The sequence below is a fragment of the Apiospora phragmitis genome (genome assembly GCF_038363925.1).
Source record: "Apiospora phragmitis strain CBS 135458 chromosome Unknown utg000010l:1.0-9815664.0:1.0-9183399.0, whole genome shotgun sequence".
NCBI classification, from domain to species: domain Eukaryota; kingdom Fungi; phylum Ascomycota; class Sordariomycetes; order Amphisphaeriales; family Apiosporaceae; genus Apiospora; species Apiospora phragmitis.
In genome coordinates, this window is record NW_027117409.1 from 3,981,599 (window position 1) to 4,008,398 (window position 26,800).

General features: G+C 53.1%; 9 protein-coding genes across 9 annotated transcripts; 3 read left to right on the forward strand and 6 right to left on the reverse strand.

Annotated features, from left to right (window-relative positions):
• Positions 1-507: 507 nt before the first annotated feature.
• On the forward strand, positions 508-3,484 carry PG994_010994 (heavy metal tolerance protein; the record flags this gene model as incomplete). The annotated part of the gene is made up of 3 exons (XM_066862403.1): positions 508-903; positions 972-3,130; positions 3,196-3,484. The coding sequence occupies 3 exons, from the start codon at positions 508-510 to the stop codon at positions 3,482-3,484; spliced, it is 2,844 nt and encodes a 947-aa protein (XP_066711513.1).
• A 1,102-nt stretch (positions 3,485-4,586) lies between these two features.
• Positions 4,587-5,540, forward strand: PG994_010995 (uncharacterized protein; the record flags this gene model as incomplete). Its single annotated transcript, XM_066862404.1, has 2 exons — positions 4,587-5,298; positions 5,476-5,540. Coding segments are annotated over 2 exons (777 nt in total), but the record flags the coding sequence as incomplete, so codon positions are not given.
• A 1,142-nt stretch (positions 5,541-6,682) lies between these two features.
• PG994_010996 (glycosyl hydrolase family 18) lies at positions 6,683-8,224 on the forward strand (the record flags this gene model as incomplete). Its single annotated transcript, XM_066862405.1, has 4 exons — positions 6,683-6,786; positions 6,855-7,153; positions 7,273-7,337; positions 7,373-8,224. 4 exons carry the CDS (start codon positions 6,683-6,685, stop codon positions 8,222-8,224), a joined length of 1,320 nt encoding a protein of 439 aa, XP_066711515.1.
• A 1,047-nt stretch (positions 8,225-9,271) lies between these two features.
• PG994_010997 (LAG1-domain-containing protein) lies at positions 9,272-10,803 on the reverse strand (the record flags this gene model as incomplete). The annotated part of the gene is given in 3 exon segments (XM_066862406.1): positions 9,272-9,745; positions 9,825-10,705; positions 10,722-10,803. 3 exon segments carry the CDS (start codon positions 10,801-10,803, stop codon positions 9,272-9,274), a joined length of 1,437 nt encoding a protein of 478 aa, XP_066711516.1.
• Positions 10,804-12,112: 1,309 nt separating this feature from the next.
• Positions 12,113-14,320, reverse strand: PG994_010998 (uncharacterized protein; the record flags this gene model as incomplete). The annotated part of the gene is given in 3 exon segments (XM_066862407.1): positions 12,113-12,503; positions 12,523-13,652; positions 13,667-14,320. The coding sequence occupies 3 exon segments, from the start codon at positions 14,318-14,320 to the stop codon at positions 12,113-12,115; spliced, it is 2,175 nt and encodes a 724-aa protein (XP_066711517.1).
• A 4,106-nt stretch (positions 14,321-18,426) lies between these two features.
• PG994_010999 (uncharacterized protein) lies at positions 18,427-18,885 on the reverse strand (the record flags this gene model as incomplete). Its single annotated transcript, XM_066862408.1, has 2 exons — positions 18,427-18,634; positions 18,755-18,885. The coding sequence occupies 2 exons, from the start codon at positions 18,883-18,885 to the stop codon at positions 18,427-18,429; spliced, it is 339 nt and encodes a 112-aa protein (XP_066711518.1).
• A 1,323-nt stretch (positions 18,886-20,208) lies between these two features.
• PG994_011000 (uncharacterized protein) lies at positions 20,209-20,868 on the reverse strand (the record flags this gene model as incomplete). The annotated part of the gene is made up of 1 exon (XM_066862409.1): positions 20,209-20,868. One exon carries the CDS (start codon positions 20,866-20,868, stop codon positions 20,209-20,211), a length of 660 nt encoding a protein of 219 aa, XP_066711519.1.
• Positions 20,869-21,649: 781 nt separating this feature from the next.
• Positions 21,650-22,444, reverse strand: PG994_011001 (uncharacterized protein; the record flags this gene model as incomplete). Its single annotated transcript, XM_066862410.1, has 1 exon — positions 21,650-22,444. One exon carries the CDS (start codon positions 22,442-22,444, stop codon positions 21,650-21,652), a length of 795 nt encoding a protein of 264 aa, XP_066711520.1.
• A 3,054-nt stretch (positions 22,445-25,498) lies between these two features.
• Positions 25,499-26,298, reverse strand: PG994_011002 (putative ATP synthase delta chain precursor- mitochondrial; the record flags this gene model as incomplete). The annotated part of the gene is made up of 5 exons (XM_066862411.1): positions 25,499-25,531; positions 25,585-25,763; positions 25,829-25,982; positions 26,107-26,171; positions 26,193-26,298. The coding sequence occupies 5 exons, from the start codon at positions 26,296-26,298 to the stop codon at positions 25,499-25,501; spliced, it is 537 nt and encodes a 178-aa protein (XP_066711521.1).
• Positions 26,299-26,800: the final 502 nt, after the last annotated feature.

Genomic DNA, 26,800 nt, shown 5'->3' on the forward strand with positions numbered 1-26,800 from the left:
GCCACTCGTTGATGATAATAAGTCGTCGACAGACAGCCCGCAGAAGCCGGCCTTGGTTCATCTCAATTCACCATCACACCACTACCGAGATCCTGTCGATCCCTGCCTCGAGGTGAGCATTGTTCCTACTCTAGTTCCGAGTCAGTCTTACCAAGGGTGTGGCTGTCGCCACTAACACCGTCTGGTGACCTGCCCCACCAGGCTCTCTGACCGGGATTTCTCTCTCTCGACTGAGCCGAAGGCGATCAATGTTGATTTTAACACTTTCTCCAGGCTCACAAGTTCTTGCGGTCTTTGAGAGATCACTGGCATTGTTTTGTTGATCCGCCATTCGGTAGTAGTTTTTTTCTTGGTGACGAGTGTTCGAGGAGATGACCAGCTTGGGGTTGTCCTGCAACTGAAAAAGTAAGTTTATACCTGTTAGTTCTGTTGTGTAACACGGCCTGTACGTTCATTCGCCCTGCCCGTGCCGAGTCTGCTAGGTTGCTGACCTGCATCAAGACGACCATGGAATCGCCCGTACTGGTGAACCCCAGTGAGGAGCCTATAGAGATTCTGAGGCGCGTCTTCCAGTATGCGTACCCAGCAGTCCTCCTCATCGCCTTCCTGGTTACAGGCTGCACCACCAGCATCATCAAAGCCCTGCCCAGAGAGAATGCCGAGGAAACGAGCACCAAGGGCCCTGGTGGCAAGCCACTCCCTATTTCGAAGCGCAAACGAGAGGAGGGAGAGGGGGATCAAGAGTGCGAACACAATAGTTCATGGTCCAAGGGCTACTTCCAGTATGCCACCATCTTTGCGACAATGACGTTTTTCGCCATGGGAACAAACGTGGCTATAAGGGCGCTCTACCATCGCAACGCGGCTGGCGACCACGGCTGGTGGTGTGGACAAGCCAAGACGGTATGTTCACCTTCAACCGTGTGCACGAAGCTGCTGCCAACCACGGGTTTTGCTGACATGGCATGCAGGTCTTCATCCTCGGTTCGGCTTTTCTCTGGCTGTACTTGTGTATAACGCTCTTCGACTGGAAAGTCAGCCCTGTACCGGTGCACTTTGTAGTCTGGTGCCTCGCTCTTGTCGGTGACCTGGTAATATTCGTCTGCGACATGGTCATTCTCATGGGAGAACATAAGGTTATGGTCAGTCTCGACCGTAGTAAATATACGCTGGAGACGGGCCCAAACGGTTGGGACGTCGTAGACCTCAGCTTGTCTGCATCGCGCGTGGTCCTCATTGCAGGGCTGGTCTCTCTGTATTGCGGACAAAACGTTCTGCAACGGTATGCGGAACGGCGAAGACAGCACGACGACTACGAATCAGGCCCAGACGAACGCTCCCCTCTGCTAGACCACTCTACAAATGGCTATGCACCCACCCACCGCCAATACGGCCAGACCGATTCGACCAACACGGATGATGGCACTGCGGAAACATCGGCGCCGACTGTCGACGACGATGCCGGGTTTTACCGCCCCGAGAAGCTACCACATACGACCTGGGTTGAGTATCTCCGGGGATACTCGGTGTTCTTCCCTTACATGTGGCCGGCCAACCACTTCCGGATCCAGGTCATTGTGGTCATCTGTTTTATCATCTTGATCCTCCAGCGCATCGTCAACATCTTGGTTCCGATGCAGATCGGCATAGTTACGACGCAGCTGTCTGGTGATAATCTTAAGCATGGCGAACCGCTGGAGATGCCATGGAAGTCATTGGGTCTCTTGATTCTGTTCAAGCTCCTGCAGGGCACTTCGGGCTTACTTGGCTCTGTTCGGTCGCTTCTTTGGATCCCCGTTTCACAGCACACGTACCGGGCCCTTACCACCTCGGCCTTTGAGCATGTCCATTCACTTAGTCTGGATTTTCATTTGGGAAAGAGAACCGGCGAGGTGCTATCGGCGCTCAACAAAGGCCAGTCGATCAACCAGTTCCTCGAGCAGGTTACATTCCAGGTTTTCCCTGTACTCGTTGACTTGCTACTAGCTATCACTTACTTCTATGTGAACTTCGATAGCGTATATATGGTGCTTGTTTGCATCATTACGTTCTACTACCTGTTCCTTACGATTCGTATGGCACAGACAACCGCGGACCAACGCCGGTTGATGTCCAATGCGGATAGAGAGGAAGAGGCTGTGAAGAATGACTCAATCGTATCATACGAGACAGTCAAGTATTTCAATGCCGAGGATTTCGAATTCAAGCGCTATAAACAGGCCATCGACACCTTCCAAGCGGCCGAGGCAAGAGTTCAATGGAGCTCATCCGCCATGAACGTGGTGCAGTCTCTGGTTTTCATGGCTGGAATGCTCGTTGCCATGTTGCTCGGAGCTTACCAAGTCAGCCTTGGCCAGCGGCAAGTGGGCGATTTCGTGTCCTTGATGACTTACCTAAACCAGCTTCAAGGCCCTCTCAACTACTTTGGGACGTTTTACCGAACGGTCCAACAGGCCATGATTTCGGGCGAACGTCTTTTGGAATTATTCAAACAGCAACCAACTGTGGTGGACCGTCCCGGTGCTGCCAAGCTCGACACCTGCGATGGCCTCGTTGAGTTCCAAAAGGTTGCATTTGCCTATGACCAACGTCGACCAGCTTTGAGGGAGCTATCGTTCCAGTGCCAGCCTGGCACCACTACGGCCCTCGTAGGAGAGTCGGGCGGAGGGAAATCTACCCTGTTCCGCTTGATGTATCGGTACTTCAACTGCGATTATGGTGCCATCAAGATCGACGGTGATGATGTCAAGGATCTCACAATCGATTCTGTGCGACGACACATAGGAGTGGTCCCGCAAGACCCAATCCTGTTTAATGAAACATTGCTGTACAACCTCAGATACGCCAACCAGGAGGCCAGCGAGGAAGAGATCGTTGCAGCGTGCCGAGCTGCTAGCATCCATGACAGGATCATGTCCTTCCCGGATGGCTACTACACCAAAGTTGGGGAGCGCGGTCTTCGCCTAAGCGGCGGGGAGAAGCAACGTGTAGCAATCGCACGGACGCTACTGAAGAACCCCAAGATCATCATGCTTGATGAAGCCACCTCGGCTCTCGACACACACACGGAGCAGGAGATTCAAGGACGGCTGTCCAAGATCGGGGAGGGCCGAACACTCCTGATTATTGCGTACGTATTGATTCCCGGGTTCTGCAGATTGGGAGAGTCATCAGACTGACACTATTGCTTTGCAGGCATCGACTTTCCACCATCACCCATTGTGATCAGATCCTCGTTATGAAGAACGGGGTGATTGCTGAGAGGGGCACGCATGAAGAGCTCATAGGCAGGAACGAGATCTACGCCTCCATGTGGAACAAGCAGGCCAAGGCTGCGAAAGCAGCTGAAGACGCGCGCAATGCCACGCTCAAGGCGCAGAAGCTCGCACGTCGGGCCTCGCAACCCACGCGACGTGAGGAAGACTCGTCGAGCTCATCCGACGAGTCGGGCCTGATTCCTTGGCCTCGGCTTAATACCAAATAACACCGAAACCTACCTTTTCTTTGGACGGCACAGCACACACATGCTGAGTCACTAATTCTGGCATCCTCCCCTGTTTCTCGGGGACTGTCCTTTCATTGCTTGTCTAGGGTGATCAAAGAAGAATCGGGCACGCACACGCAAACACGCCCGGGGGCTTCCATCTTTCTCCTCTTTTCCACACACCAAAACTTGGATACTACGAAAGACGTCCTCAATAATATGACTTGCATGGGAACGGCGTTGCTGGCTGGATATGGCTTTTTAAAATACAGAGACGGGCAAGTCTCTTTGGCGGCATTATGGATATTTCTTTTCTTCTTTCTGCGGACGATACCAAACCTCTTTTTGAGTGTTGCATCTGGCATTACTACTACAGGGAAGTCATGTGAGGATGAGTGGGCGAATTGTTGCAGGCGGATCCAAGCGCGGGTCCCGTCTTGTCCTTTTTCATTTTTGCCACGACGTGTTGATGAGTCAATGATATGCACGAAGATGTTGTGTAGCATAATAGATACAAATGAGATCTCAGTCCATGGACGGATCACTTGGTATAGATGAGCAAAACGAAGCAATGAGGCTACGGATAGCGAGCAATGCTGTGAGCAACTAGTATTCAATGACAAATATATATGAATTTTGACAATACTATATGCCGACTCAACTGGGCATAACATACCCCAAAAGTAGCTTACATTCATGGTGGCCGACTGACACTGCCATGTATAGGTGGCGTATAGTGTATGTACCTTCTTATACACGCGTACAATACGATAAGCGATAAGAGCTTTGTTAGTCTGCCTAGAAGTAGGCATCTACGCTCTACCCACTTACACTTACAGGTACTCTATAACTGGAAACTACTCATGAGCCGAGCCAGCTTCCACTTATTGGCTCCCACCATTTGATACACCGCAGTGTAGGATTGTTTTTGATGATAGCCCCATCCCAACATGTCACACGAGGAGAATAAACCGTCTATTTCCGTACGGAAATACATCAAGTGGGGTGTAAGTCTGCGACAATGTTACTACTACTAACCCCGCCTCCTCCTATTCTACTGGTAACTAACTTACTCATACCTTACTCACACCTCTTTCTAGGACACATTCCCGGTGGAAAACACATCGACGATCGTGCTCACGTCGCCCACGCGGCACTTCGCCGACGTCCGGCTGCGGATCCCCCTCCCCAAGGAGGGGGCGCCGCCGTCCGGGACCCGGGCCAGCTGGACTGGGCGTTCGCGGGCACGTCGAGCCACGACGCCGCCGCGTCGCCGCCGCACTCGGTGTTCCGCCACTGGGTCGACTCGCGCCATGAGGACGCCGTGGCCGTCGTCGACGAGGGGGACATGGTGCCCAGCCCGCGGCCCGGGGAGACGCTCGAGTCGGGCCGGATGGTCAACCCGGCCACGGGGCTGGTGCAGCCCTACGAGGAGTGCTGGCTCGACGAGGAGCCCGGGGAGGGCGCGGCTTCCGAGGGCTGGGTGCTGCGGTATCAGCAGGACGACGAGCAGCAGGGTGAGGGCAAGGGGCAAGGACAAGGGCAAGGGCAGGGGCGTCATGGTCAAAATCGGGCCGCGGGTCCAAGGGGTCCTGAGGGTGGGGGGCGAGGTCGCGGTCGGACGGTGGGAGGTCGTCCCCGGCGCGTCGTCGTCGTGGACGGCGATTGCCGAGATTGGAAGCCTGGCAAGCACGGGGGTTCCCTACGGGGTTATCCGCAGCCCCGACGGCTAGGGAGAAGGTACGGGCCCAGGATGGTCGGCAATGGGTTTGCCTGGAGAGCTGGTAAGACATGTGGTGTATTTGCATATGTCTGTTTTGCATTGCCGCTCTGCCCCTGTACATTTACCTACCTGTTGCGATACAAAATGAGAAAGAGGAGAGGCTCGAGAGTGGGAGCATTTCTAGGTAACTTCCGCTGGTAAACCCTGAAGGGCTATATCAAACTCATGCAGGCAGCCTCTTGTTACATGCCGCTTGAAATTGCTACAGTGGCTACCGTCGGAAAGGCTCGCGAGTTAGTCCTGTGCCTCACTGGAGCATCGCTGATGAGCTGATCCTGCTGTGCTTTTACTTGGCCCAGGGGGGCATGCGGCTTCCATCCCAGGTCTTCAGCATTCGTATTTGCTGGTGCATCTCTTCGCGAGTCAAACCAAACTCTAGACCACTCTCATCAGCCCAGTCAGTCCATTGTGCAACCTGGCTGTTTGACATGATGCACTGATGCGAGATGATGGTCTGCAATGCAACGATCGGCCTGATCTTGTTGTTCTCTGCTCCTGTGCCCAACATGTATTTGTATGTACCCCTGCCTACCGACCAACTGACTCGAGCGCTAAGAGCGTGTACTGTAAGTCACAGCGCAATTTCCCAGAACCAACAAACACTATATCTATAACCCCCGGTCTATGCGGCAAACAGATGGGATCTGCACTTCCCATAGTATGTAAGTAGCCATACAAACACACATTCTATCAAATCAATCTGTTTGCAGCTCGAGGGATTCTGGTCAACTTGCGGAGTTCTTGGAAATATGCCAGACTGCTCCTCCTGCTCTTACCGTCCGTGCCCCTTCCTCCCAAAGATCAGGCGACGTGCAGTGCCTAGTGGCACGATACTTGTTGGTGTATTTGGCATGCTTCATTCAACACTGCCCAGCAGACAGGAACTAACTGTCAGTACCAAAATTGCCGAGAAGCCTAAATCAGCTGAGGCTGCGTCGTGCAAACAGGGCGAGGGCGGACGAGGGAAGCGACAGGAAGCGACAGGAAGCGACAGGCATGGCATGGCTTGGCTTTCCCGGTCAAACTCTAATAAAGTAACGATCCTGCCAACTGCAACTGCAACTGCAAACGCTCGCTCGCTTCGCTTCTAATCCCAACCCCGGGACCCGAGGACGTGGTCCCGCCCAAGGAAGAAAGGAAAAGGAAGGATCGCATCGCATGCAGGTACTTCCTGTCCACTGCCATTAGATGTAGTCTTGTATATATGAAGTGCCATCAGCTCGTTCTCCATCCTCGAAGAATTTGCTTCTCTTTCTTAGACCCCCAAACCCAGGCAGTTGTTAGCCGTCCATTCATTTGCTTGCCCAAGTACACAGTCATTCACTCTTTTTTCTTTCATAACTGCTTCTGTCCAATTTGCTTGGCTTTCGACTTTCGTCTTGCCTGTACGAACCAGTCAGTCATCAGCCACCAACATGAAGGTGTCGAGCTCTGTGCTAGCCGGCTTGGTTGCCTTCGGGGCCGCCGCCGACGCAGGTTGCGCTCAGCAACAGCTGCGCAACATGGTTTACTTTGACCAGTAAGTGTTCCCTCCTCTCCAGAGGCCACGGAAAAGGCTTCGCCTACTTACACATCATGGTTTTTCAGATACCACACGGCCATCCTGCCGCCCCGTGACGTGACGGCGGGCATCACGCACGTCGTCATGTCCTTCGCCAACTCGTCGCTGTTCGCTACCACCGCCAACAAGTCCGAGGATTACAAGCCCTTCATGGAGGTCTCCAAGGTCCGCGCCATGTTCGACAACGGCACCCAGGTCGGTGTGGCGCTCGGCGGCTGGGGAGACACCGACGGCTTCGGTGCCGGGGCCAAGACGGAGGCGTCCCGTAAGCAGTACGCCCGTAAAATCGCGGCAATGGCTACGACGCTTGGGTTTGACTTTATTGGTGCGTGTTTTCCCCCTTTCCAATGATATACTTCTTCCACCCGCTCCGCAAGCATCTGTTGGTGCTTCCATAGATGTGTGTGTCCCTCAACGGTCCATCCAACTTACACATCAGTGCAGATATCGACTGGAAATACCCCGGAGGCAACGGCGTCGACTACAAGCAGATCCCCAACTCGAAGAAGGTGGATGAGATCACGACGTACCCCTGCTGCTCCAGGAGATCAAGAACGCCATCAAGCCCCGCGCCCTCTCCATCGCCGTGCCGGGGAAGGCGCAGGACATGATCGCCTACACGCCCGAGCACGCGCCCGCCATCTTCGCCGCCGTTGATATGGTCAACGTCATGGCCTACGACCTCATGAACCGCCGCGACAATGCCACGGCCCACCACACGGCCGTGCATGGCTCCCTCGCGGCCGTCGACGCCTACCTCGCCCTCGGCTGCCCCGCGGCCAAGCTCAACCTCGGCCTCGCCTTTTACGCCAAGTACTTCCAGACGGCCAAGGGCGTCGACTGCTCCGGCGGACCCATCGGCTGTCCCATCCTGCCCGCCGAGAACGCCACCGACGGCTCCGACCTCGGCACCAGCGGCGCCATCACCTTCGAGGCCGCCAACGTGAGCTCGCCCCCGCCGCCCACCAACTTGATCACGTCCAAGGACCAGTCCTGCGGCACCGGCACGGCCTTCACCTGCCAGGGCCTTGCCGACGCCGGCTGCTGCAGCCAGTACGGGTTCTGCGGCTCGACCCCCGCGCACTGCGGTGCGGGTTGCCAGGCTGGCTTCGGCACCTGCGAGGGGCCCCAGATCGGCGCCTCGTTCGTGTCGGCCCTCAAGGAGTCCAAGACGGACGAGGTCCTCGGCGGCCAGTGGTGGTGGGACGCGTCCAACGAGCTGTTCTGGACCCTCGATACGGTCCCGCTCATGCAGCGCAAGTTCAAGGAGATCGTGGCGGCGCGCGGCCTCGGCGGCATCTTCGCCTGGTCGCTTGGCGAGGACAGCTACGACTGGAGCCATCTCAAGGCCATGCGGGAGGGCGTCGAGGGACTGTCCAAGGCTTCAAAGAAATAAGCCAGTCGTCAATCGGTTGATTGTGGGTACATGATGATTTGCAGCCGTTGGACTAGTCATGATCTATCTCCCAGAGCCAGGAGAGAAAGATAATTGTTGTACCATGTGTGGCTGGATTAGTTGGAATATGTACTTATAATGTGTTAAAAAGCCAGCCAGTCAGTCAGTCTACTGAAGCAATACCATTTCCCCCTTTTGGCCCAAAGTGCTGGGTCTAATCGAAGGTGGCACAATCTGGCTCGAAGTTTTCACCTAGACGGACAGACCTTCATACCTTATTTTGATGCTTTTCATTAGATATTAACTATATATGTATGTATATCCATGTACATTCATACAAGGGGGGAGAGAGGAGCTGCAATCAAGTCCTATTCTCCTTCCTTTTCTTCCACAAAGATAGATAGATGCTCACATCGCGGGTCGTCTGGAGAGTAGTTGCATCATCCCTTCGTCTGTGCTCCCCAGTTTCCTTCAAAGTTGGGCATCATCGCAGCAGTGGATGCCCTACCTTTTTCTGCTCTCTAGACTCCAGTCCGCGACAAGTGTCTATTGGTAGCGACTGAACTCCGTTTTCATGACGTCTTCAAGCTTCTCCTGTTGCATCTCCCGCCCCCACCATGAAGCGAATGCGTAGGGACGAGACAAGCTCTATACTCTTTATCCCCACGCCCGCTCCGTTTCATGCAAAATGCCCCATCTGAATTTGATCCCTCATCGCCTAATGATATGACTGAAATTCTTTCTCATGATTCTCGTTATGACTCGACAGAAGATGGGAGAGACCACACACAGTCGTCGTACGAACCCCAGTCTACAAGTCGTATACACAGTCATACTGACATATATCGTACACGCTATAATCCCAAGGGAGAAAAATGAGGGGCTGAAGTGTAATAAAAAAGCGAAGGCCACGAGGCCAGAAAAGGCTTCGTCATATATACATCTTCAACAAGAGGGATGGGAGGAGTGCCAGCAAATCCCTCCTTATGAAGCAATTTGATAAGCAGCAGCAGCAGTAGCAGCAGCAACAACAGTAGCTTCCCCTCTCTATCGAGAAGCTTTCTTCTTGTTGTTGGGCGAGGCACCGGTGCCGTTGGCCCGCGCCTTGGGCGCTCCATTGGCAGCGCCATTGCTGCCGTTGAGCAAGGGCGTGGCCTCGTCCTTCTCCTTCTGGCTGGCCGGCTCCTCCTCTTCCTCGGAGTCGTCACCGTCTGAGCGGTCGTCCTTGGCGACACCGGCGAACGCAAAGCGGTAGGCGATGCGGATGATGAAGAATAGCCAGAAGAGGTTGAGGGCCTGCAGCGAGGCCAGCAGAGTGCCCGTGATGACGTTGGAGAGCAGGCACTTGAACTGCCCCGCCTCCCAGTCCATCTCGTAAGGACCCACGGTGCGGAATTCGGTGAAGAGTGAGAAGAGGATCTTCAGGTTCAGGTAGTGGCGGAGGTAGATCCACATGCCCATGAAGAGGGCAAAGTAGGGTCCCATGAAGATACTATCGAGGTAGTTCATGGTCTTGGAGGTCTATAGCATGGCGGGTGTAAGCTCGTGTTCTCCGTGGACACCAGTTTTGCTTGACAAAAAGATAAAGGGGATTTCAAACGAGGCAGGATTTAAACTTACGGCGAGGGAAGAAATCACTGATATCATGGGTAATATAGACCGCGAGACCCATGTAGGTGAAATGGAAACGGTAGCTCAGGGCGATCAGAGCCAGACTGACGATGTGATGGCCGACCAGCTCCTTGAAGTCCTTGCGGCGCTTCTCGAGTCCCAGGAGCAGCACGATGGCCTGCTGGGCCCAGTAGGCGGCCTGGAACAGGTAGTAGAACTTGAAGATGGCCTCGTGGGTCTTGTGGGGGAAGTTCTCGTACATACCGCGCGTGTTGAAGTACCAGACGGGCGTGCGGCTCATGACGAACATGCCGACGGGGCCCAACACGCCAAAGTAGATGGCCGTGTACATCTGCTCCATGAAGCGGTACTGCTTGCCCTTGGAGCGCAGGCCGCAGTAGCGCGCGAGGGGGCGCAGCAGCTCCTGCATGATGAACTCGCGGGTAAAGGACAGCACGATGGCGTAGAAGGTCACAAAGGCAATATCCCACAGCCCCTTGCCGTATTGGTGCGGCGTGTCGGGCTCGGCGTCGGCCTCGAGCGGCAGCTTGTAGGAGAGGAAGATGAAGCGGGCGGCGGGGTTCGACTCGGTCGGGTTCACGGTGTAGGCGACGAGGAAGGCGAGGAGGAGGACCAGGGGCCCGGCCCAGGTGTGCTTGACGGCAAAATGCTTGCAGCGGCGCACGAAGGTGCGGGCCTTCCTGCGCTTGGAGAACTTCTTGGCGCCGACGGCCGAGACATCCTTCTCGCCGTTGGAGCTGAAGACGGCGGACGAAGACGAGGACGAGGGCGGCGAGGGGTTGCCGGCGAGGCCGGTGCCTGAGATGAGGTGCGCCGGTGTCGCCGGCGCGGATGTCTTGGCCCAAGGCACTGGACTTTCTGCGACGGCGGGCATTGTTCTCGTTGGAGGCCGTGTAGGGCTGGTCGGCGGACGAGTTGAAGGCCGGAAAGGGTTCGGCTCCGGCCATTTTGGGCGAATTGCAATCCAAAACGATCTGGCGCTCTCAAGGTTTCGTCCGAGAAAAAGTTGACACGGAAGGGCTTAAAGTGGCAGGGCACACAAGGAGTCGAGGTACAGCCGGCGAGATGGGAATGGACCCCGTTCAGATGGTGCTGAGACACAGTAAGATAAAAAAAATCTTCTTCTTCTTCTTCTACAAGTCGGTATGGTATAACCGGGCTTTGAAGCGTCAATCGGACCCAATCTGTCTGATCTGGCAAGGGACCTGAAGGAAAGTTCGTCAATGGGTTTTATAAAATGTTAAGGAGCGAAAAAAAAAAAGAAGGATTGGTTGATGATTTGTTTGGTGTTGCTGGCAGGAAGTAATAATGGGGATTTCTTGCTCGCTCCTACCACGCTTGGCACGCGACAATTAGCGAAGGAATCAATCGGTCTTGGCAAGCTTCTCTTTAGGTCGTCCTTCATAATAATATCCAAGGCTTTATTGTCCACCCCTTACTTTTTTTAATTGAAAACCCCATGGCATTTTCTGTTTCTTTTCATCAAGCATTGTTTCTATATATGCACCTATTATACTAGTATGTATACTTTATATATATATATATATTTACTGTCTGTCAGCCCTGCAAGTCCAATAAGTGATCACAACATCCTTCGTCTTCCTCTGCCAGTCTCCTCGCTCCAGGCGCGGCAGAGCATTAATGACAATAAAAGGAAGATGGAAACCCCCATTTATTAGTGTCCGTCAATCCCGCTACCCTACCCACTATATGCGAAAATAGGGGGCCGGTCCCGCCGACTGCGTTGGTTAAAGCCGAACCGTGGCATCCGTGCATCCATCCAAGGTCATCTGCGCACTACTATTGGATTCTTGCTCTACTGATCTGTCTTCGAGATGGGTATCTTTTTGAAATTCATCAGCTGGCTACTGTCAACCCCATGACACGGCGGTAGCCACCTGTGTAGATAGTCCCTTGATCCATATGGCCAGGAGACTCAAACGCCTCCCGGTCCATCGCCATAACCCGGCAACGTAAATATTATATATATATATATATAACTGAGCCAAGACGCCCTGGCCCAAGATATGAGCCTCGCTGAAAACGCCCGTATATACTGTGATATGCCTGACTAATCACAAACTCCTTCCTTTCCCATTTTAGTAGACCGTTCGATATCGTGTGATCCGTAATCCGTAAAGGTATATATATATATGCAATCCGTAAAACCCCCCAAAAATGCACCGCTGCAATGCTCTGAAGTCACTCTAACAACCCAAGCGCCTCGCTGAATATGAACTGAAGAATCGACATGACTTAATCACGACGCCGTGTCGTCAGGATATCGTCAACTGGGTGCCTGGACATCCCTGACGTCGGCGACAATATTTCATTTGCTGTTGACACCGTCTCGCGCCGCGGGGGCTTCAGTTGCAACGTATCGTGTCGGAGCGTTGGACTTGGCAGGGGAGTGACCCTACTTGCCGCACCACGCGCAGGCGCCGCGGCAGTGTTATCTGCTGTGAGGTGTGATTGTGAAGTCGGCGTTGCTTGGGGTTCATCCTCCTCGAGTAGTTGTTCCAGTGCAGCCCCCCGCCGCGGTGGCGCAGGAATGACTGTCACTGGCAGGCTCTCGGTGTCAGGAGTTGGTCGCATTTTCTCCCGGATCCGCTCGGCTTGGGTTGCCGCAAAATCTTCCATACGTCCTCTTATATCCACCGATTGACCTCATCATAGTCGCGCTGTGGGGGGGCCGGCCGCTGTGTGTGCGGACTACTTCAGCCGGAGGTCGATTTGCGTTGGTCCGGGACTTCATTAGTTGTGTTAATGATGACCAGCCAGCTCGGTTTTCCTTTTGTCGTGTCTCCGGTATCGAATGATTCCGTTCGGGCGAGACCTCCATTGACCTTGGCGTGTTTTCTACGGGTTCACCTCCTTCCAAGACAGGCTCAGCGTTCGACGTATTGCTGCTTGTCCTCGACATGGCCCGCCCTAGAGCCTCGGTTGGTGTTCGGGACGTTGTATCAGACACAGGCTGGTACCTCACCGCATAAACGGTGCTGTCAGCACTGGCGGTGTCCGTCCTGCTGATGGGCGTAACTGCAGGGGCCGGCCGTGAGGGCCATAATGGTGGCTGTAGGAAACGGGTCGCTGATCGAGCGGCGGTCGCGGCGGGGTTCCCCGTCTTTGGGCTTTGAGTGGCCGTAGTAGTGCCACCCCTGGACCTATATCGGCTTGCAATGGAAGACATCGCTGGCCACACATTGCTTCGTTCGCTGGGTGGCGGGCTTGATCCGGTATTGCCTGTCCCACTTTCCCCACCATCGTCATCGTCTCCCTTTTTCGTTCTTCGTCGTCGAGGCCAAGAGTATTCGGACGAAGGCAAATCAATCATTTCATCGCCGTCGAAAACCTCCCGACCCAGAATTCCATCCTTCTTTTCTTCTCGTTCAAGTGCTTCGATACGCTCCACCCATTCCCATACAATCACACTTGCCGCGGCCGCTCCAACCCACCTGACGTAATCACCCCATGCAGTGAATTCGGATTTAGAGATGTCCAGAATGAAGAAAACGACTGGAACAATGACCGCGAGAATGGATAGCATTGCCATGAGGGAGATATTCTTCATCAGCGGGTGGTAGAACGCGTATCTCTTCTTCATAAGAGAGTAATAAATCACCCACGCAGCGTATAAGAGTCCCAGTGAAAGCTGAAAGAGGTAGTTCAAGGCGGGGACGGCGTCGGTGAAACTGCGTGGTCTCGTGTTTCCAGGGCCAGTATACTGGAAGCTGTTCAGCGCCCCGAATATCACGTCCAAGGTGATGAGGGCGAAAGCAGTCCATTTTATGATGACCTTCTCCCGTTGACGGGGAAGAGACGGATCAAAGTTTGAGCCTGAGCCAGCCAGAGAAAGGTATCGGATATGATGCGAATGATTTTGAGCTGCGTCCCCTCGGCGACCAAGCGCTGCAATTCCTCGGCATTTGCATTTCCAATTTTGTATTGATCCTCGGCCACACGGAAAGTGTCCACCGTCGCGATCGTGAGCGATACGGCGACGCTGAGAGCCGCGACTTTTTGCAACCAAGGACGGCCTCCGATACTAATCCCGTTATTCGGACTGGTGAAACCACGCTTCCCCAGCACGACAACTCCACCGTCTAGAAAGGACCGTGGCGCGACGAGAAGCATGATAACAAGCGTGTAGGCAATGACAGTTGTCGCTGCCAACGCATAACATTGTGGAAAGGTAGACGCGTAGAAAGGATCCCGGAGATCTGAAAGCTGGGGGTCACTCGTGGACGTCTGGTCGGTTGCGATGCCGCCATTGGTGATGATGGCGGGATGCGCGATGGGCGCCTGGCATGCCGGTTGGAAGATGGTGTCTGAGGACAAAGTCAGGGTCTGGCCGTCTCCCAGCAACAAGATGCCGTTGGCCGGTAGGGAGAAGCTTGAGCATCCGGTGATTCTCGGTATCGAAGCGGAGCTCGTTGCCGAGGGAAAGAACTGCCGCGCCTCCATCTTGAGGCAAGAGACCTGAGCGGCCAGCCGCTACGCGACGATTATCAAGCGGCAAAGACGCTATCTTGAGGCAGCCGCCATGGAATAGTAGGTCCCTATGCGCGGGATCAGTGCATTGATCGCCGTGTATGGTTTAGTTCCGATTATGTCGAGATTTCGAGTCGGGTTTTGTATCGTGATATTGTCGTCAGCGGCGAAAGTGTCGAATGAACGGTCGGCAAGTCGTCGGCGTCAAGCGTGTCGATATCGAGTCCCCGGGACGTTCCTCTCCTTCTCTTTAACACCACAACGATGATCGGCAATTGACAGATACTTTACGCAGTGTCCAAGTAACCTGAGAATGCAGTGTTCGATTGAATGCAACCAGCTGTTGGTGACTTTTGGCGGTATTTCGAGGTCTCAAAGGGGATCCGGGTAATTTGCGTATAGTGGTAAGTAGGTCAGAATCAGCGGGGGGGATGGCGTCTGGGCGCTCAGAGATCTTTCGGGGGGGACAAGAAGGGTTTTAGTGAAGAGCAGTGATCGAATGAGCTTGACTTCGCAAGCACAGGTGTACAGTATCTGCGGCACGGTCTGTCTGGGAGCATGGTTGGGGCGTCCAAGTTTCCGGACGCTTTGCTCTTTACCCCCCCTACCAACTCTACGCGGGCATGCGGGCCTCGGAGCCTAGTCCCAGAACAGAGATTGACCCAGCTAGACCAGCCAGAAGAGCAGGGACGTCGCTGCTGAGAGTGGCGATGCAATGCAACCATACCCCGTCATATTGCTTCTTCTCCAACCCCAACCCCAGCCTATGGTGCGAACGAAAGTGAGGAAAGACCACTTAAACCAGTTCCAATGGTTGTTGGGGTGTGGACAGACGGGCGGGCCGGGGACGGGTCCTACTAGTACTGTACGGCTGGACTGCTGGCTGGACTCTGTATCCCTAGACTTTTGTGACGGACCGTTCTATTGTCGCACGTATCAATTGACCTACAGTCTGTATCGTCCATGTCATGTACATGTTCAGCGACTCTGCAAATTTAGTGCAGGATTCTGTTCAGTCTGTCTGTCTGTCTGTCTGTTTTCTTCGTTCGCGACGTCTCGAAAGTGTTTGGAGCCTTTACCAAATAAGGCAGGGGGCGTTGTAGTAGGCTCAACCGCGTGTGGGTCTCTCCTCAGAGTACGGATACCACTCACCACTCGCTGTAGAACGAAAACTCACCACTATCACTCCATCAGTGTCAACGTGCATACCGACATCACGATACGGTGCCGGGTTCCGGTCAGAAATCCGGTTACAATTCATCCCTGCGCATTGCTTCTTCCATCCTCTTCTCGACTCTGTCGCCTACAATCTGTGCGGAGGGCCTTGATTCCATTTCAACTATTGTACCTTAGGTACTCCGTACTCATCCATGTACATATTGGGGATATAAATGTGTTGGGAGGACCTCGTTCCCCGGCTCGGGAGCCCAGGGGTCAGAGACGGCTCAATGACCATTCTGAGTAGTGCATGTGCATTCATCAATTGGTTCTAATTATCACCCGCATGCAAGGTGGATTTCGAGTCGCAACGACGAGGATCTATTGGGTTTATAGGTGCGTCGTATACAAATTCACCATTGGAAGATGGCAGTTGGGCTCCAGCTGAAACCTCAAAGTCTAACAAAGTACTTGCTCAGCAGACAACTCTGCAGCGCTTCAAGACAGACCGGGAATGCCAACAGCGCCGTCTCTACACAGTATCCAGTGTGCGGAAGACACTCCATCGAATCAATAGGCAACATTACCCCCCGAGCTGATGTCCAGGCGTCTTCGTACATATGTAAGCAAGACGACTCCGCCTTCGTGCGCAACTCCAGTATTTGCTGACAGGAGGGACAGTCGCGAACAAATCACTCATTACATGTAGGACTGGTTGCCCGCCTCTGCCCATTGTTGTATGTGATCCCGTGTAATTCCGGCCATGCCCCCCCGGCTCCCCCCACGAAGGAAGTGGAGAGGCATCTTTCCCGGGGACGAATACCGATTAAACTGGGTACGTCTTTTGTATGTTTGAACATGGTGGAGAGCAGTTGATGAGCCCAGGTTGTAATGATACTGCACATAGGGCTCGTTCGAGAAAACAGCGGCGAAGTAAAAGCTTACTTTCCGGGTGCGCCAGCTGGGCCAAGACGGTAAGCCGATAGGGAAACGCTTCAGTTGTCAGCTTCGGTGTTGCCTCGAAAAGAACGACTAGTTGCACGGGCAAGTTCTTCCAATGCAGGTGTGCCGCCGCCTGGGCCAGTCCTCGGGCCCCTTGTCCAGAGTCGTCGCTTAGAATTGGTACCACGATGTAGTCGTAGGCCGGTTTGCTTTGGTGTTTACTGTGCGTCTCGTACTGTGCGAAGCTTACTCTCCCCAACCCAAAGCATGCACGTGTTACTGTGGCTGTTGCTAGTCGAATCCCCGCAAAGCACGACCTCAAGTAGTAGTACAGATTGCGTCGAATTGCCCTCGGACTCGCCCTTATTCTCGTACAATCAATGAATTAACTTGACAGGTGCATCAAACCGCAGTCGTCACTCTGCCCCCAGACCTCCTGGCTTACTATGTGGACACATAACGATACCTACATACGGAGTACATACATTGTAAGATGCGACGTCAACAATCTAGACGGAATAAAGGCCTCTCTCACGGCAGCAGCAAAACGCGAACGAACATTGTCAAATAAGTCGGTCGCGTCGCATTGCCAAGCCCATGCTACATTGCCTACTGTTTGACAAGACACACGCCGTTGAACCGTTCTGTCGGCTATGGGCGTGTGCGTTGTCAAGAAGCGCTTTGTGCGCGGTGCCGTCTGATGACACTCGGCATTGGCAAAGCTTGTTGACGGCTTGGCGGTCAAACACAATCGAAGATCCCTCTCAGCCCACCCTCCCTGGCCCCTTGTCCGCATTCACGTCGCGTATCGTCTCAGCTTCTTCGGCCTGCGAACTGGCCGATTGTTTCGGTTGCACGCGCCCCCCAGAACCATGATTCGATATACTGTACATAGGCCCTGCTCCCAGATGTAGACTGTATGGCTCTGGTCAGTCAGTATATCGAAGTCCTTCAGATGGTAGATCTCTATATATATGTACATGTTGGAGAGTCCAAAGGAGCCCATCTCGTTCGTGCTTGCTGCTGGTGAGCAGTACTCATTTCAACATGGTAGGAGGAAATGATAGTCAGTAAGGTAGGTAGGTAGTCTTCAATTTAGGTGTCAACTGAGTCAGTTGGGAGACATGGCTTTCGCTGAAGCTTTCCGATCTGCACTATAGCCTATAGCGTAACGCTGCTCCCGGAATCCTCAGACGATCACACACGGTAAGGTTCTGCTTTGCAGATGCAGCTGCTAATCTTCTCAGCCCATTGTTAAATATAGATATCATATCTCACTCTTTGGCAGTGTGAAGCTACGGACATTGGTATGTAGTGGTAATGAACACATACACCATGGCTACACCCTGCGATGGTTCACCCAGAGGTCCCTGAGTATGCAATATGTAACAAAACCACCGAGTCCCTGGGGCAAGGCCAAAATGCAATAAAAAGTCATTCATCCGTGAGTGAGTATGTGGCTACTTCTGGTGTCGGAGGCGGTATCATCTGGGAACAGATCGCACCATTGTAAAAGGTGTCTACAAGTGCGGAAGATTCAGTTCATACAACCCCTATCGCGGTCATACTTCATATCATCCGGCGGTGCCTTTAAAGGGGTCATGACTTCCGGAGTCCTACTGATCAGGAACGCAGTGAGCAGAATGACCTGGAACATGTGTCACAGTGGTCTCCGGCCGTGAGAGTCATCGTTCCGGCATCATATTCATTATCAGTATGTTTACCCAATTGAGCTAGAACTCTTCTACTGGTTATCTGGAAAGAGCCTCCAACCTTGCTTTAGCAGGCGGGTTGAATTACATACATACAAGAAATAGCGCTCTGTTCCTCCAGATTTGAAGCGAAACACGGATCATTACACAACGACGATCAAAGTTTCGTAGATCTTACAAACCCCCGCGGGGATGGGGGGACTTCTTCTACACAACGCAGCGCCACGGACACTTCTGGTGTGATAGCAAACTGGGGCCTGGAAGACTTCAAGCCAAGCCGGGTGCTTCTTCGACATCCGTGACTCCGAGCACTTCCTCGATGGAGGATATCGTACCTCCCGTGGCATTATCGAGATACTCGTTCACGGCCGTGACTCCCAGACCCTCCTCGAGCATCGCGATGCCCTCGCCAACGGCCTGGACGACGCCTGGGTCGGCGTACTTATCGGACAAGCCGAGCATGTACTCGGCGAAACTAACACCGAGTTTCTCCTCGAGCTGTTTTCCGTGGGAAGGTTCACCCTGGTCAGCTGGGGCTCTGCACACTACATGTGTGTGTGTGTGTGTGTGTGTGTGTGTGCCTGTGTGTACCTACCTTGGAAAGTTTGTCCCCAAGAGAGCATCGAGCTTCTCTTCCACAGCTGTGACGCCGAGGCCTTCCTCAAGCCCAGCTACTGCCGAGCCGACTTCGGTGACGAGAGAACGCCTCTCGGGCTCTACAAACATTACGTGTTAGGTAGACCGGGTTTCATGCCATATTCAGGAGTAGCGTAAGATGTACGTGTAGGCACTGCGATAGCGGTGATGGCCATGAAGGCTGTATAGACGACGGCACTGAACTTCATCTTTGGAAAGCAGCTGGTCTTTGGGAGTAGGCTTTGCGTGGAAGATAGGTATGAATGTCGGAGATGATTGCTTGCGACGCTGCTGGAACCAAGAACCCGGAGCTCTTGAGTATTTTATACCCATTACGCAGATATGGACAGCCTCCTAAGGCTCTTCCGCTACCCCGTCGCCGTTATCACACTGCCGATCACGATATTCGAGGAACGGGAAAAACACACCTTCGGATCTATCATCCCACGCGCATCAGGGAATCGATCGCGACGATCACGTTTGTTTGCCTATTGGCAGGTCATGCTAATGACGCCCATATCATACCAATTAAACGATCTGCAGTCTTAGTTTACGCACTTACGTAGAGCCGAGGAGAATAGTCGCGTTTGCGTATCTAGCCAAGCGTGGTAGTGTCGTGATCGTCGCGGGCCACGAGTAGGTTAGTTGCTTTTTTTCTCTTTATCAGTCAACCAGCGTTCAGCTTGACTGGTGTGAGCATAAGATAATGCCAACCGTCTTGACCGAAGAGCCGTGTACTTTACCTGCGTCGAAGGATGTATGGATCCATGCCTGGAAGCTCCGGGAATAAAAGCTTGTGTGTGTTTCGTCTGCCAAGAACTTCGGCTTTGCTATAGCGTCTCCAACTCCAAGGAACGCAGTTTGAGATAAGCTAAGTAGGTATAGCACCATCTCCATTTCCGGAAGGGGGAGGTGAGAGAATATGATTGGCGTGGGTGGGAGCCATGATACGGAACCACAGCCCGTAACCGCATACTATACGCCTGCTTCTGCCTTGGGCCAATGGCATCTTTGCATATCACTTGTTCTGTAGGGGCTTCGTCACAAAGGAAGTCACCAGCGCAATATCATCAAAGTGGAACTGCAGGTACTGATGTTCAGAGGACTAAGGATGCCCTGATGTGTCTGTCTTGTTTGTCAGAGAGCCAAGGACGGGACGGGCCGGGCCAATGGAAAAATGTACCTGGGAATCAGAATACTGAAAAGCACTGGGCTCTGGGGACTAGCAGCGTTGGAAAACATCAAGTATGTAGAGCCTGTGGCTTTCCACCTTGACTAATTATGTCTTCTAAGATTTGTCACCCCATTCCCCCAACGTGATAAGAGCACCAACGCTTTATCGAAGTGGTATGGATCACATCCCGTCACAATTCCCGAGCCTCGATCCCATTGATTCCACGTGACTGCTATATCTCATTCACCACCAGTACCGGAGTCATCGAAGTTGACAAGAGACAATTCCTCCGGCGAGGTAACCACAGACAGTGGCGAGCGTCCCCATCTGAGCTTCATCGGGTTTGTGCTCGGCCTGTTCGGCGGTATCGAATCGACGGGCAAGCGACTGAGGATGTGATAATAGTAAGGGATGAGTAAAGCATCCAGGGGAGGGCCTGTAGGGATGGACGCATCAATTCTGCTCAGCCAGCCATGCCTTGGCAATGATACTGCCATGTCATCGTCGCCGTCCGTGATTTGCTGTTGCTGCTGCAGCAGTAGAGCAGTATCGTACAATACGACCTCCTCTGTATCATTAGGCGAGCTAGGGGCAGCATCATGTCTCGGTCGTAGAGGGGGCAGCGATAAGTTGTTGTTTTCAGAAACTGCCACACTGATGGTGGGTTGACCGCATTGATCGAACAGGGCTCGTTCCTCCTCGTCGCCGCCGAGGTACATAGAAGGATCATCAACATCGCCCAAGTTCTGACAGAATGTTGGATATGGCAATGCCGGTGATGGTTGGTGTTCTGTCGGGATAGGGGTGTGCTGCTGGGCTGTGATGGGATGAGCTGGCTGCTGCTGGGAATTTGAAGCCTTCTCGGCCCCTGCGGAGGGGTTGAGGTCTGGAACTGCCATTATCGTGTTGCCGATTCGGGGGCAGTATTGGACGGCTGACTTGGTGGTTCCTTGTTTTGCAATGTGCGTATACTGATCGTTACTGGTTAGCCAGTCTGGTTGGAGACCGGGAGAATGTTGATCTGCTGCATCCTCGAAAGGCGTTGCCAATTTTCCACGCACGAAACTTTGCTAGAATTCGCTTGCCGGGGAGTACATTTTCGACAGATCAAGCCCATCTTGAATTCAGACCTAAACAGATCGGACGCGGCCTCTCTGGTAGTGAATACAGAGGACAGGGCGGACAAGTAGGAATTACATTTACCTGAAAGCACCACCGCCCTAAAGTAGTAGGCACTTTGAGGCAGGGCTTGTTGTTAAGACCTCAGTGCGGTGTGTGTTTGCTGCGATGACAAAGCGCTGTCTATACGCTGAAAGCCCGTTGAAAACGAAGACGGGGTATTGGAACCACCAAACGCTGCACCCATGAATGACTGCGAGCCTTTGCCTCTATGGCATCCATACTGATTTGCTTGCTCTTTTGCCACACTCTATGATTTAACATTATGCTGGGCATGGTTGAACCACTCCTGACAAACACCGAACCTGAATCATTCAATGGAGAAAACCACAGCGAAGTAAAGCTAATGTTGAATATCTGATTGAATCAATACAGTTACTACGAATGGTAACCCTGCCACTTCTAGGAAACACTAGGTTGCATACTCAGCCTCTGCCCCCTGATTAACAACATACTCGGTTTGGCGGGTCGATGGCTGTAGGATATCGCGCATGGTATGGATTACTCTTCGACTTCCTCAGCCTCCTGTGTTAGGTCGGTGTTGATGACCAGGTCATCCTTCCCCCTCAAGTGCATGACGATTGTTAGCCCCTGTATGCCCAAATCCTCATCCTGCTGCTGCGAACCCTGATCCCGGGCCAAATCGGCGTCGGCTTCATGGAACGACACTCGCGTCGACATCTCTGCCTTGAGCTGCCGAATCTCCGACGTCAATGTCATGTACCGGTCTTTCCATCCGCAGTCGTGATTCGGGGGCGCGATAGGGGTTGGTCGATGGATCTCGAGGTTGGATGCCTTGCTGGAAAAGGAGAACGCGTCGTCGGATCCGTTCTCGTAGTTCGAGGCGGAGTTCTTAACTTGGGGGGCTTCCTCTTCGTCCTGGAAGGAGACCTGTCGTCGCTGCAAGGGTGTCGAGGTGAAACCACTCGCAGTTGCCCGAGTCTCTACGGTACGCTGTCGATTGGAACTATAGCGGGTCTCAGCGAGGAGTTGGCCAATCTCTTCTTCTTGGGCGCACAGTGAAGCTCTGAGATCGTTGCTTTCGACCGAATCCGTGGTTAGGTTGGCTTTGCCTAACATATTGTTCGAGGAGGTTTTCAATGGGCTGAAGGCATCTGTTTTCTGCTTTTGTAGACCACGCATAGGCGGCGTTGGTGACGGTACCTCGCAGAAGATACAGCCTTCCGTATAATCACTTTGGTGCTCATCAAGCGATGAGGACTTCGGTTTCAGGGGTGGAGCTCCCTCCTGGAAGTGGTTGTGTTTTGGCCGCGCCGCAGATGACTTCTCTGCCATGTCTTGTTGCCGTAATTCTGATGGAAGGCCAAGCCATGTCTCCGACTCCCCTGTGCGTGGATCGTTTTTTGGGAGTCTTTCATGGCAGATTTTAGATCGATCTTGGGGCTTAATAGTTGACTTGAGGTGTTCTTGGATGGATCGTGGCTACGCATTGAGCTATCCGGGCGATCGACTCGCCTAGAATGCTCCATGCTGGCTCGAGATAGGTTATACTGACTCCTGGTCTCCACATGCCGCAGCCTGTCCTGAACGTTGGCAGGTTTCTTGGACGGTGTTTTCAGCCATGGTGGAGGGCTTTCAACCCGACTCTTCGGAGCGATGCCCCTTTTCTGGCCCTTCAAAGCTACACGCTCGTCGGAAACGTAACTTTGTTGATCGCTGTTGTCTGATCTGGCACCCGGAGCTGTGCTTGGAGTCTTTCCATGGCTGAGATCTTCGGTCCTGGAAGAATGTTGTACATCTCTTTGTATTGTTCGCTCCGTATGCTTAGTTGTCCGCTCCATGGATTTGGTCTTAACTTCCAGCTCAGCCTGCCCCTTTGCGTCTCCAGTAGGTTGAAGTTGAGCCTCCTTTTTACTCGGAAACTTTCCCTCGCCCGTGGTAGTGCCTTGGCTAGCAAACATAGCCGGGCCCATCCGCTCGACAATACGAAGTGGACTCCTTGATGGCGTTGAGTGAGGAGTATCACTGTCGTAAATTGACGACGAGCGTTCTTGGCCCACTACACCTCGCATAATCCTGGATTTTTTGACATGCCTAAGAATCTGGCGGGTCTCGTGCACTTCAGACTCAGGCTCGGTCAGTTCAGAGGAGGGAATATTCGGGATATCATCCTCGAAGATTGGCTCCACCGATGCCGACGAGTAGCGATGCTCTTCGTGAGGCGGATGCCCATGTGACAGAAGCTCTTCCTTGTACCGAAACGAGCCCACTTTCGTGGTTGCTTGGACCTGTGTAAGGGGTTCGAGCTGCTTGACCGCATGCTGCAAGGTAGCCTCTGCGCTGTTCTCACCTACTTCCGATCCTTTGACTATCTCCCCTCAGCCGATTGCCCTGTGGCTTTCCCCGTAGAATTTGCATAAGAATCGCGGAGGTTATGGCCGGCTGCCAGTGCAAGATGTTGAGCGATATGGTGGGGGCCATGGAAGTCTGCGGAGTGATGACGGTGGATGGCATCATGCCGCGCATGCAGAGCTTCTATCGCCGAGGACGATTGCTCAGCTAGTCTGGATTTGGGGGTCGAACCCTGTATCTTTTGAGGTCGTCCGTCGGTGACGCCTCGTGGGCTTGTATACACGTCCTCATCCTGGCTACTTCGGTATAACGCACAAGAGACACTGTGTCTGAATGGGCGATGCCCTTCATGTGTTGCTCTGCAAGCAGGGTTGTCGCACTCGACATCCTCATCCTTACTGGCCTCAGTGCGTGTAGCATGGCCTGCCGTTATTTCTGACTCCTTATGAGACTGTTTGGTTTTTGTTTCATTGCCAGTCGCCAGTGACACAGCAGTCTTTGATTTTGCCTCTCTATCCGCGATTAGAAATGGATTTTGCTTTACCGACCAAGTGGGATGCGATCGAAGAGTGTCGGCTCGTACTTGGGGTCGAAGGGGGTTCCTTTCCGCTCCTACGGAGGCCATGCTGTGCTTGTTTGGTTGTGACACCAACAGACTCTGGGCTGCCTCGCTCGCATTGTCTCCATGATGAGCTTTCGAGGAGGCTTGTACAGAGGGCTGATGTTGCTGTTCTGACCGCTCCTCGTATCGAACAGTGTGCCGCGATGTAGCCGATTGTTGATGCGACTGAGATGTGACTTCAGTATGTAGAACTTGAGAAGATTGTTGGCGGTGGTTCTGAGATTCAGGAGTGGTTATTGGTGGTCGACTATATTTTGTCGCAACGTCTTTGGTAATTTTACTTGGATGAAGGGTGAAACGCACATGAGCCTCTTCGCTGTCTTCAGATACTTCACACAGACAGCGCTCGCAAAAACGGTGACCGCACGCCGAGCATGCCCTTGGTGACCAGGTACGGGCAGAGCAAATGTGGCAGATCCTGCAGAATCTCCGGGGGCTGGCGTTTCTATCTCCCGAAAGAATTAAGTCTTCTTCATCCGACAGCCAACCAGAAGGCCGGGCGATCCCATACTGCTCAAAGAGCTCACGGGCAGATCTTTGACGATTCACCGCAGTGCCCGTGGCAGATTGGCCGGACACAGGCCGGCCCGAAGTTGGTTGATTACGTATCTGTTCGATGGAGAAGCTGCCTCGGAGGCCAGTGACACGAGGTCCGCAGGCGCTGCATTCCGAAAGTTCAAGCTTGCAGTTGTGCCCTCTGCGGCGATCTCGTGTGATGGCATGTACATCGCCATGCTTGTTTCGAGGGCTTTTTAGTTCAACAAAAGAATGATCATGCCGTATCAACGATGACTGAGACACACCCAGGTGCTGAGGAGACGATTTGACATGTCGGAGACCAGAACGTTGTCCCTAGCCAATTGATACGTTCTCACGGTCCCTCTCCTGCAAGACAGCATCGGATGTTCGATGGCTTGGGTGTGCAATACCGTGTAGTTGCTGAAGTCGAGATCTGATGGTGCCGCCAGGGACACCTTCGTCGTCCAAAAACTCCAGGTATTCCGGTTGTTGCTGGTCAGGTATGGCCAAGGTGGAGGCTGCTGATGGCTCAGCTAGGGACATTGTCGTCGAGTGATGATCCCAATGGTTTGCCTGCTTTATGCTATGCTGGGATATCGTAGCGTATGTCGGGTTAGCATGTTGCTCATGTTAGCCTCTAAGATACTGCTGAATATGACTGTTGATGCATTGTCGAAGGTTAGATGTACTAGGTTGACCTAGTTCCAAACAGTTGATCTGACACAGACCGCAAAGGGTGGCACTGGAGGTTGTAGAAGGCACAAGAAAAGTATGCGGAAGGAGCAGTGGCTCATGCCATAGTCATGATTAATTCTTGCAGTTGCGCCCCAGGGTGAATTATAGGAAATCTTGATGTACACGAATGCTCCCCTCGAATTGGCTTCACTCTATGCACTCTATTTCAGGACAGCCTGAAGACTCTCCAAAACCTATGATGCATTAGCGGAATAAACTTGTCGGAGTTAATGTATTGAGAGCTTACCTCAAGCTCAATCTTGGCCTCTGCAACATCCTGCTCACTTCCACCCCCGTTTGCGACTTTCTGCGCCTCGGTGATCTGGGCACGAACAGCATCGGCACTGAAGTCTTCGAGCGGGTAACCTTCAACTGCGTTGACGCTCATTTCGGAGTTGGGCTGGACGGTAGCAAAGCCACCAGAGACTAAATTGATTTGCAATGTTTAGTTATGCTGTTGGCATCTGGTGTCGGACAATAGGTGGACATACGAAAGAATCGCTTGCTGCTGCCGCCATCCTCGACGACCTCGATCATGCCGGGCTTCAGCTGCTCAATGGCGGGGACGTGGTTGGCCAGGACACCCATATCTCCAGACTCGGCGGGGATGTTGACTTGAACGACGCCCTGCGACTTGTAGATGGCCTATGTGCGGCATATATTAGCTCGGCTCGCAATTGCGACGGATGTGCACGGCAGAGGAAGCAAGGACTGCTGTTCGTAGCTATTCGATCGCGATGCAGTCGTATATTGGGAAGAGTAATCGTACCTGATGAGGCAAAGCTAGCGTCAGCTTGATCTGTAAATATCGGTTAGTACTAGTTGCATGCCATGCTATGAAGAGCTATGGAATACTGGCCTTGTCGGGAGCAGCATCAGCGTAGGTTCTGCGCTGAAGAGGAGCGCGGAAAGCTGCAGGGCGAGCTCTCAGAGCTGCTCGGGCAATGCGGAGGGAGTTCATTTTGACGGGTGATGTCAATTGGGAATTTCACTGTACGAAGCGGCCTCTATGCTCACGATACCTCGTCACGCAAAATTGAGAAGGCCCAGGTTGCTTGCGGCTGTTTGCTCGGATAATCTCGCTCGCCGAAAGGCTTCATTGCAGGTGCTGGGCGTGTTCAATTGCAGGTACCTAGATACATAGGTACACTAGAGCTTGAGAGAATTACATAAGCAGCCCCAGGTCATGTGACGAAATCACTCTAACGATCAAGACGAATGGCGCTTACATACGGAGTATCCGGCCTTCAAAAAAACCGACCTTCCGCAGACCTTACCGAATGCCGAGCCACACATCCATGAGTCGCATACGACGAACATAGCCCGTCTGCCACCCATCATGCCATATCTCGTCATCTCCTGAGAATGGCTGGCAAGTGGCACGCTTCTTACATCACTATTGTTGCGAAATCCTACACGATGTTGAACAGCCATCTTATGTCACTCCTCATGGCAGCGTAGCG